Below are 10,105 nucleotides of genomic sequence, written 5' to 3' on the forward strand. Positions count from 1 at the left end.
ACCAGCCATCTAGCATCACTCTGCATGGAGACCCCACAACTCTCCTCTGTCACCTCTGGAGAAAGAGGACACATTCCAAGATCAAATGTAAAAGTATCATTATAAAGAGTTGAGGTCCTCAACACTCAGACTATAACCATGAACGAGCACCTGCTCCTGAGGAGGCCAAAAGAACACACCAGGGAATGGTTAGCAGAAAACATGTCTCTGAAGTACCAACAGCCACATTCATGACAGCTCCACACTCCACCCTCCCCAGCTATCCTCCGTGACACTGCTCCATCCTCTATCCCGTTCAGCCCTCGCCTACTTTCTTGCTTACCTGACACTGCCCAGAACACTGCTCAAAAGGGGCCAAGCAGCAATGATAAGTGAGCTCAACCCCTCCCACTTCCCGTCTCCTGTCCTCACCTCCTACCCTTGCTCAGGTCCACAGCCTCCCCTTCTTCCCCATTAACGTGCTATGCTCAAAACAGCTCAAGTCTTCTCCCTCTCTAAGACACAAATAAAATCTCCATTTCCAGAGTCAAAACAAGGATGGAAGAAAAGAAAACCAGGGAGTCTTTATTATTTCTAGAAATGCAAATCTGAAAAATTGCCCAAGGACTGAACACTAAGTTTGGGGACAGCAAGCTAGAAAGAAGCTACCGCACAGAGAAAAACGTGAAGGGGGCGCAATGTATTCCTGGCATCTCGAATAGGAAACACCCAAATTTTAGGTGCACTCTCTCCTGAGATCACTTTGTGCACATGCTGGTGAACAGTCCTTCTCTTCTGGACATTATGCATGCAATTGGCTTTCACGAGCTGGACGGAGACTCTAACTACCATGTACAATGCCACTCTTAAGGGGAAGGGCTGGGGCTCAAAGATGAGGCTGAGGACTGCCCTTATTGACTCTGTCCTCCAAATAAAAGGTTCTACACATCTCCTAAACTTCTGGAATACTAGAACTCTCCATTACCTGAATATCCCTGTCATGTTTTACCACAGCTTTGAAAGAAAGAAGATGGGCTGCACTCACGTGAGGTCATCCAGGACCGACCGATACTCCTTCTCCACGTCAGCGAGCTGGGAGCCACGGCTGGCCTCATGGATGGCATTGTCCACCTGCTGAAGCACACCCTGTTCCAGCACGTCCTGGTCATAGACGTCCACACCCAAACCCTGCAGCTCAAGGGCCTGGGCGCTAGGCTCTACCGCCTGGATCTGATGTCGGTCGATGTGCAGCAGGGCTGGCCCTCTCCTCAGAGCTGCTGATGCGCACCCCACAGCAGAGGTGGACAGCCCGTCACCCACGGAACAAAAGGGCAGGTACTCCTCCATCTCCCCATCACCACCACTTTCTTGCTTGATTGCCATTTCTTCATTATTACTGACAGGCTGACTCTGTAAACAGTCTTGCTCCTGAGATTGACTTGAGTGGGGGATTCCCTCATTTGGCATTCTCTACAGACTATCTAAAAGAAAAAAAAAATTTATAAGCCTTTTCGTTATATAGAATTCATTGTAGTTCTTAAATATTTTATAATTAGAGCAGACTGATTTCTCAAAAGATCAAGTAATAATCTTCCAACTATATAAATTCAAGTTTCCAAGTATTAATTTACTAAAAAGGGACAAACAGTGTATCTTCGTGAGTTCTGATAATAAATAAGAAAAATTAACCAGAAAAAGAAATGTAGTATCATCAACAAAGAACATTTAGGCAGCCAGCTAAGAAAGCCAGCCACCAAAATCCTGGGGTGATGGCCATGGAATATTCCTCAAAACAGCTGAAGTCATTTGGCTGCTGTTTTCCAAGTTAGCATCTTCATTTCATTATGACACAAATGATTTATATTATAGTGGCAAGATCAACTGTAATGCATAGGAACAGTGATGTTAGGAAAGAGCTTCTATGTGAATCTGAGACTAGAAACTCCTAGGCTAAACACCTATCCAGTAAACAGGAGCAAATCAGAACAAATCAGAAGCTCAGAAGATTAATTAGGCCAGGCACGTGGCTCAGTCCTGTAATCCCAGCACTTTGGGAGGCCAAAGCGGGAGGATAGAGACCAGCCAGGGAAACACAGCAAGCTCAGGACTTCGAGACCAGCCTGGGAAAGATAATGAGACCTTGTCTCTACTAAAAATTTAAAACATTAGCCAGGCCTGGTGATGTGCACCTATAGTCCCAGTTACTCAAGGGGCTGAGGCAGGAGGATCACTTGAGCCTGGGAGATGGAGGCTGCAATGAGCCATGATTGCACAACTGCACTCTAGCCTGGGCAAAAGAGCAAGACCCTGTAAATTTAAAGTTTTTTTAAAAGATTAATTAAAATATTCTCAAAAATAGGCTGGGCACGATGGCTCACGTCTGTAATCCCAACACTTCGGGAGGCTGAGGTGGGCAGATCACTTAAGGTCAGGAGTTTGACACCAGCCTGGCAAACATGGTGAAACACGGTCTCTACTAAAAATACAATCATTGGCTAGGCATGATGGTGAGCACCTGTAATCCCAGACACTCGGCAGGCTGAAGCAGGAGAATCACTTGAACCCAGGAGGCGGAGGTTGCAGTGAACTGAGATCTCACCACTGCATTCCAGCATAGGCAACAGAGTGAGACTCAATCTCAAAAAAAAAAAAACACTCCATTTAATACACAGTATAATTTCTCCCCCATCAAGTTAGCAAGAATTCAAAGCCTGATAAATCCAACAGAGACAAGGAGAAGGATCCCCCCTCACAGTGCTGCTGAGAATATAAATTAGTAAAGCCCTTTGGGGGGACAACTTAGCAATATCTATTAAATTAAATGCACATGACCTTTGTCAAGCAATTCTAGGTATTTATTCCAGAGAACTAGTCACACACAGGTACAAGGATGTTTAGTGCAGCACATTTTTAATAGTTTAATGTAACTACTAAGTATATTCTGTAGTACTGATATAAAAGCCATGTTAAGTGAAAAAAGTCATGGTATGAACACACTTATGTTGAAAAAAGTATGTATCCTGCACACAGAATGATCTGGCAGGATACAAACTAAGCCTGCAAGTCAGGAGAGGGAAGAGAAAGCACAGGGAAAAATAAGGGGGAATGTTTACATTGTACTCCACATACTCAGGAACTGCTGCTTTAAGGAGAATATATTCACTATATTACCTGTACAACTATCACATCTAATAAATATATTAAAAAGCAACACGATAACCAAAAATCAGTCTTGCTTTTTGTTTAACTGTGAATAAGATTTCTTTGAGCACTGTAACTTTTCTGTTAAATGACAAGTTACCTCAATGGGCCCCACTCATCCCTTATTAAGTAAAATAAGCCCAGCAAAAAACACTGGGATACAAAGAATTCAGCATCTTCTACACCCGAGTGGCTATCCACTGGAGCAGCAGCATGTCAGTTAACAACAGAGCAGGGCAGGTCAGCTAGCCCGGGACACGGACAAGAGGTCACACGAGCATCAAGGGAACTATATATGGTGTCTGGGGCCCAAGAAATATCACGGAGGAACTGAGATTTGAACACATGGGCCATGCATGGTCTGATATATAGGAGGTGCTCAATATCTGCTGAAAGGAAGTGAGGTTCAGAGCTAAAAGTTTGGTCTGGACAAATGAGTCACCAGTGAATTCAGTCACAAAAAATGAGACTCTCAAAAAGGAAGCAGATAGGAAGCAGGACTGGCAAGCAGCTTACATGTAATCAGTACCATGTGCAGCATGCAGTCAGAAATGCAAATCTGAGCTCAAGGGAAAGTCTGGGTGACACGTGGACACATCAGCAGAGTGAGCAGTTCCAGGGTTCCCAAGGCTCTGACAGGTACCCAAAGTCATTTTGGAGGGTATGAGGAGGCTAACATTGGAAAGGTTAAAAAGTGAACAACATAGTGAGAAAGTTCCTCCTTTTGGGGCCTGCTGATTATTTTCAAGAGGAAGGCTCAGCTCACCTCACTTTCCAACAGAGGGAGCAGGATTCCAGCTCAGAGTCTCTGTCCTAGCTGGCAGTTAACAATTCTGTTTTCATTTTTCTTATTTGTACACACGAGGATTTCTTTTTAAGAAAAAAGGATGCCAATTCAACCAAAAATATTAAGTAACCATTTTTCTATTTCTGTAAAATAGTATCAAAAAGCAACAGTATTGTAGTGCAAAGACAAATTTAAAAATAAAGAAGTTTGGGGAAAACTTCTAATAATAAAAAAGGAGGAAGAGGGTCCAGTGAATTAGAAAAGGTTGAGTGAATTTGGATACTAATGGGTCACCATTTACCTTGGTAAAAGAAGTTTCAGGCCAGGCTTGGTGGCTCACACCTGTAATCCCAGCACTTTGGGAGGCCAAGGCGGGTGGATCACCTGAGGTCAGGAGTTCGTGACCAGCCTGACCCAACATGGTGAAACCCCATCTCTACTAAAATACAAAAATTAGCCAGGCGTGGTGGTGCATGCCTGTAATCCCAGCTACTCAGGAGGCTGAGGCACGAGAATCGCTTGAACCCGGGAGGCAGAGGTTGTAGCGAGCTGAGATCGCACCACAGCACTGCAGCCTGGGCAACAAGAGTGAAACTCTGTCTCAAAAAAATTAAAAAGTTTCAGTGGAGCGATAGGGCCAAAAACCAGACTGTAGTGGTTGAAATGTAGTTGGTGTGTAAGGAGTGGATGAGGAAATGGAGGCCACAAGAGAGTGGCCTGTCCTTTAAAGAGCTTGCCTGTGGCAGGGAGACAGCTACAGTGATAAAGTAATAATGGATTTGTTGGGGGTGGGGAGAGAACTAGGGCAAGAAAAACTAGAGCACATAATGGCTGGAGGGAGACAGAGGAGATAACCCAGAAAGGTGTACCAAAAGAGACAGCAGAAGTGGAAGGTAGCAAGCAGAAATGAACAGGAGGCACAACACATCTTTCTCGGACTCTGGCAGAAGGAGGATTCCTCACAGATCTAAATTTGCAGGTGGAGAGGAGGGAAGCTGAAGTGGATTACAGACAAAATATCCCACAAAGTAGCAAGTTGGGCAGTTCCTGAGTCAGGAGACAAAGTTGGCACAAGGGCTAAAGACTAAGAGTCTGGAATAAATGTCCTATACAAGAGAAAAGGGAGTTGACAGGGAACAAACACTGATGATTGCTGTGGAGGACCTACCTGAGGATCCTCCCCAGCCCCGCAAAGCTATAGACTGCTAACAATCTCCGGGGCTGTACAATCTCCTCCTTCAGTAATTAGCAGTCCTGGGGGAAATGTCACTATTGAGGGTTTTCAGAGCAGAAATGGTAGCGCAAAAGGGTCATGGGGTTGAAGATGCTGAGAAGAGTAGCTGAAGTAACTGACTTCAGGGTCCAAGCTGGGTAGGTTTAAAAAAAAAAAAAAACAGACGGGGCCTGGAAATCGGAGAAAGGGGTCAAGAAGTCACTTAGTATCTGGCAATGGCCAGAAAACCAAGTCTTCTGGAAGTGAGAGTTGGAAACCAGAAGGCTCTTATCAGGTTAAAGAATTTCAGAAATGAAATAAATCATACATTTGCCGGGCACGGTGGCTCATGCCTGTAATCCCAGCACTTTGGGAGGCCGAGGCGGGCAGATCACGAGGTCAGAAGTTCGAGACCAGCCTGACCAACATGGTGAAACCCCGTCTCTACTAAAAATGCAAAAATTAGCTGGGCATGGAGGCACGCGCCTGTAATCCCATCTACTCGGGAGGCTGGGGCAGGAGAATCGCTTGAACCCAGGAGGCGGAGGCCGCAGTGAGCGAGATCGTACCACTGCACTCCAGCCTGGGCGAGAGGGCAAGACTCCGTCTCAAAAAAAAAAAAGAAAGAAAGAAAGAAAGAAATCATACATTTAACAAATAGTTACTGAGAGTTAATTACACCAGGCAATGTACTAGGTTAACTAATTCCTGTCCCCATAGAGCTTAGAGTCTCATGGGAAAAACAGACATTTAAAAACTATATATATATATGTACACACATACAAATATAATTGTGGTGACTGCTGTTAAGAGGAAAGTACAAGGCGTTCCGACAAAATGAGAGAAACCAAATTGAAATTGTGGAGGTAGGTGTGGGGTCAAGGAGGCCTCTCTGATAAAGTGACATCTGCTGAGTCAATTAGGTCGAAAGTAAAGTGAACGTCTTGCAAGGAAACAACGTGTGTAATTTTTTTTTTTTTTTTGAGACGGAATTTCGCTCCAGTTGCCCAGGCTGGAGTGCAACCTCCGCCAGGCTCCGCCAGCCTCCGCCAGGCTCACTGCAACCTCCGCCTTCTGGGTTCAAACGATTCTCCTGCCTTGGCCTCCCGATTAGCTGGGATTACAGGCATGTGCCACCACGCCCGGCTAATTTTTTGTATTTAGTAAAGACAGGATTTCACCATGTTGGTCAGGCTGGTCTCGAACTCCTGACCTCAGGTGATCCACCCACCTCGGCCTCCCAACAACGTGTGTAACTTTTAAGACTAGAAAGAGCTGATACACTTGTGAAAATGCAAGAAGGCTGGAACACCGAATTTTTTACTTTATTTTTAACTCTGAGTTAAGAAGAGCAAAGGGCTCCGTTCTTGGCCTAAGTCTTGCAGAGTATCTTCTAAGGCTTAATCATCTGGGACACTAGTATCTTCACCGTCCTCCCCCCATCACTGGGGCTCCCGCAGCCAGGGGCGAGCTGGGTCTGGTTTGGAGGGTTGGTCGGACACAGGCACAGTTCTGAGAGGGGACAGACAAGGGCCAGATCACACAAGGCCTGGGAAAACACGAGCATGGATTCCACTCCCAGTGCAATGGAATGACTCTGAAAACTGTTAAGTAGGGAGATGATGGCATGACCTACTTTATGCCAGAGACCACCTGGACAACTGTGCGGATAATGGATTGGAGGAGACAGACCAACAAGAACATGATGGGAAAAGTTGAGGAGAAAAGCGAGGGCTGCCTGTCACAGGATGACAGCAGTTAAGACGCTGCGTGGAAGTCACGTAACAGCAGCATTTACAGGCGGCCTGCCCCATCCGCCCACACTCTTATCAACTTGACTCTATCAACGCCCAAAACGTCGGACGTACATCTAGCCCGACTCTCTTTAAAATAACAGCTCCAGCATTTTAATCGAGATCAAAAAGGACCCAGCTGACCCTGCGCGCAGGGGCCTTATACAAAGTCGGAGAAGTAGCTGGGTCGCCGGCCAGCCAGGGACTTCTGCCGCCTCAGGTTAGAGCTCCGCGACGCTACTTCCGGTCTCAGGTGAGGCCGCCGGAAGCGGGCCCTTGGCCCTAAGACCCGCTACAGTCCGTCCTCGCTGACAGGCTCAATCACCACGGCGAGGCCAAGGCGCGGGGCCGCGGCTGCCCGAGGAGCCTGAGCCGGGCCCCGACACCCCCTGCCCGACATTCGGCCGGGCCCCCCGAACACTCACCCAGGGCCGCGCGGCCGCCCACAAGGAAACGGAGACGCTACCGCCGCCAGCCGCCTTGGAACCCAGCTCGACGGGCCGTGGCGCCTGCGCCCTCAGCTCAACCATAGACACCGCCCCCAACAGCAACTCCGACTTCTGCGGGTGCCGGGAGGCTCGCGGCGCATGCGCCTGGCTCAGCGTTTGTTTTTAAGCACGGGCAAGACCACGTGGTTTGGAGGGACGTGCTCTGCCGCGCCTTTGTACTTGCGTGCGAGCAGGGCGAGAAAGCTGTCTCCGCTGCCGGTCAGCTGGGCGGCTTGCTGAGGACGCTTCGCCCCTAGCGAAAAATACCCTGCTAGCAAGGCAGTTGTGAAAGTTAAGACATATTTCCACGTAGAGGGGGATGTGGGTGTGCCATGCGAATGTAAATCCTCACAATTAACCTTGAACCCTGCAGAGAAAGTCAGCTTGGGCGGGGGAGTTAGCCGCACCTTTTGGTCGCCAGGCTGTGACCTCTCTTGTTATCTCGCACGACTGAACACGGGAAGGATGGAGCGCTGTCTTGCTACTCTGTTCCCCCTCCGCCCTGCGCGCGCCTGGGCGGAGTGAGTGCCTACAGAGCCTGCTTACATGTGTACATTGCCTTAAGTCCAGCGTTTAGTATCCGTCCTCAGATCTCAGAGGTAGGCGGGGTTTCGAGGTAGGCGACAATTTTACCGTGGAGCGTTTGAAAAAGAAGATGTCCACACAGAGGTTCAGAACAATGGGAGGAAGTTGAGCTTCGCCTGGGGAAAGAAGCAGCCCACGATGCAGGATGGCTGTACCAGACAGAGCCGAGAGCTTCTCAGCTCAGGATCGGCGCTAGGAGAAGGTGGACTTTCCAGGGCCCCGAGGACGTCTTCTGGGAGGGCAGTGACTGCGGGTCACTGCCTGGGAAGTGCTGTCCTCACTTGGAAGCCTGAAGTCGGACAATAGGGAAATGGGTTCGGAAAGGGGACTAGGAAATGCTCCATAACATCATCGTATTCCTCCTGTCAGAGGCCCCAACCCACAATGTAACTTGTTTTTGTTGGTGGTAGTGGGTTTTTTGTTTGTTTTGTTTTTGTTTTTGTTTTTGAGACGGAGTTTTACTCTTGTCGCCCAGGATGGAGTACAATGGCACGATGTTGGCTCACTGCAACCTCCTCCTCCCAGGTTCAAGCGATTCTCCTGCCTCAGCCTCCCGGGTAGCTGGGATTACAGGCGCCTGCCACCATGCCCAGCTAATTTTTGTATTTTTAGTAGAGACGGGGTTTCGCCGTGTTAGCCAAGCTGTACGTGAACTCCTGACCTCAGGTGATCCACCCGCCTGGGCCTCCCAGAGTGCTGGGATTACAGGTGTGAGCCACCACGCCCGGCCTTTCTCCTTTAAAGGAGAAAGAATTCTAGCGATTTCTTGGATAAAATATTAAGAATAGAAGGGCAGTTGGTTGACATTAGTTTCAATGCTTGAAAGTAAAAGCAGATATATAGTGGATACCAACTTTTGAGACTGAGGTTCCCTTTGCAGTGTACTATTTTGGAGACCCTTCCTATATCAGAATTTGGACAGGAAAAAATGGTCCACTCAAAAGGGGAAGTTGAGAGTTATTATTTACAAAGATGTGGGCGGGGTTCAGGAAAACAACTCAGGGTGGCACAACTGGAGCTATTAAGGGCCGAATTGTGTCCCCTCCCCAAAATTCATATGCTGAAGTCCTAACCGCCACTCCCCACCCCCACCCCGGGACCTCAGAATGTGACTGTATTTGAAGATAGGGTCTTTAATGAGGGAATTTCGTTAAATGAGGTCCCAAGTTATTTAGCAAGTCGTCCAAGCCCTTTTATTCTCCTGCCCCATCTAATTTTTCTGCATCAGTTGTGTCCTCCACTCCCTGGATGCTTATGCTCAGGATTTAGGGAACTACTTACTCTTCTCCCAGGAAGCGTGTGCTACAATTGGCTCCTACGGCCTAGCAAGCATACTGTTCACCTCTTCCCAGCTGTCTTAGCTCAGGCTGCCATAACAAATGCCATAGACTGGGCAGCTTAAACAACAGGCATTTATTTCTCATAGTTCTGGAGGCTGGGAAGTCCAAGATCAAATGCAGGCAGATTTAGCTCATTTAGGGGCTCTCCTCATGAGCTCTCCTCGTGGCTTGCAGATGGTTACCTTCTCACTATGTCCTTACTTGGGGGAGAGAGCGGGCTCTCTCTTCCCTTTCTTCTAAGGCATCAGCCATATTGGATTAGGGACTCACCCTTATGATCTTATTTAACCAGATTTACTGCCTGAAGACCCTGTCTCCAAATAGTCACATTGAGGGTTAGGGATTCAGCATATGAATTTGGGGGGCACCCAGTTTAGCCCATAGCACCAACTCTGCCTTTGTTGACTTCACATTAATAGCTTGATATCAGTCATAGTAGGAGTATTTATACCACAGAAATGGACAAACTATAAACTGGAACTTTGGGGGAGAGGCAATTATTAATCTTCTCCCACATACCCCTACTTGTTATTCTGTTGCTTCTGTGATCTTACAAGCAGGTCCCTCTGCTTAGAATTCTCTTACCCATTCCAAACTCAGACAAAGTTTCTCTTTTCTGAAGCTTTCCCCTACCCTCTGACAGCCATGGGCTCTTGCAGCTCCTGTGTACCCCTAAACCAATATTTCTAATGTCATTATTATAGTAGTTATTGATTTGG

At 47.5% G+C, this 10,105-nt stretch overlaps 1 protein-coding gene across 6 annotated transcripts in view; it reads right to left on the reverse strand.

Annotated features, from left to right (window-relative positions):
* Positions 1–8,193, reverse strand: part of ERCC6 (ERCC excision repair 6, chromatin remodeling factor) — an 85,122-nt gene extending 76,929 nt beyond the window's left edge. For 2 of the 6 annotated variants that reach the window (XM_054503622.2, XM_063669874.1), the window contains exons 1-3: positions 7,399–8,193; positions 2,495–2,616; positions 1,025–1,460 (exon numbers count right to left, since the gene is read on the reverse strand). In XM_054503622.2, coding sequence (XP_054359597.1) covers positions 1,025–1,446 — 422 coding nt within the window. In that variant the 5' untranslated portion in view covers positions 1,447–1,460; positions 2,495–2,616; positions 7,399–8,193. The remainder of the gene's footprint in view (positions 1–1,024; positions 1,461–2,494; positions 2,617–7,398) is intronic. The other 4 variants (XM_054503620.2, XM_054503624.2, XM_054503619.2 and 1 more) reach the window with 2 other exon arrangements.
* Positions 8,194–10,105: the final 1,912 nt, after the last annotated feature.

This window comes from Pongo pygmaeus, chromosome 8 (genome assembly GCF_028885625.2).
Source record: "Pongo pygmaeus isolate AG05252 chromosome 8, NHGRI_mPonPyg2-v2.0_pri, whole genome shotgun sequence".
NCBI lineage: Eukaryota > Metazoa > Chordata > Mammalia > Primates > Hominidae > Pongo > Pongo pygmaeus.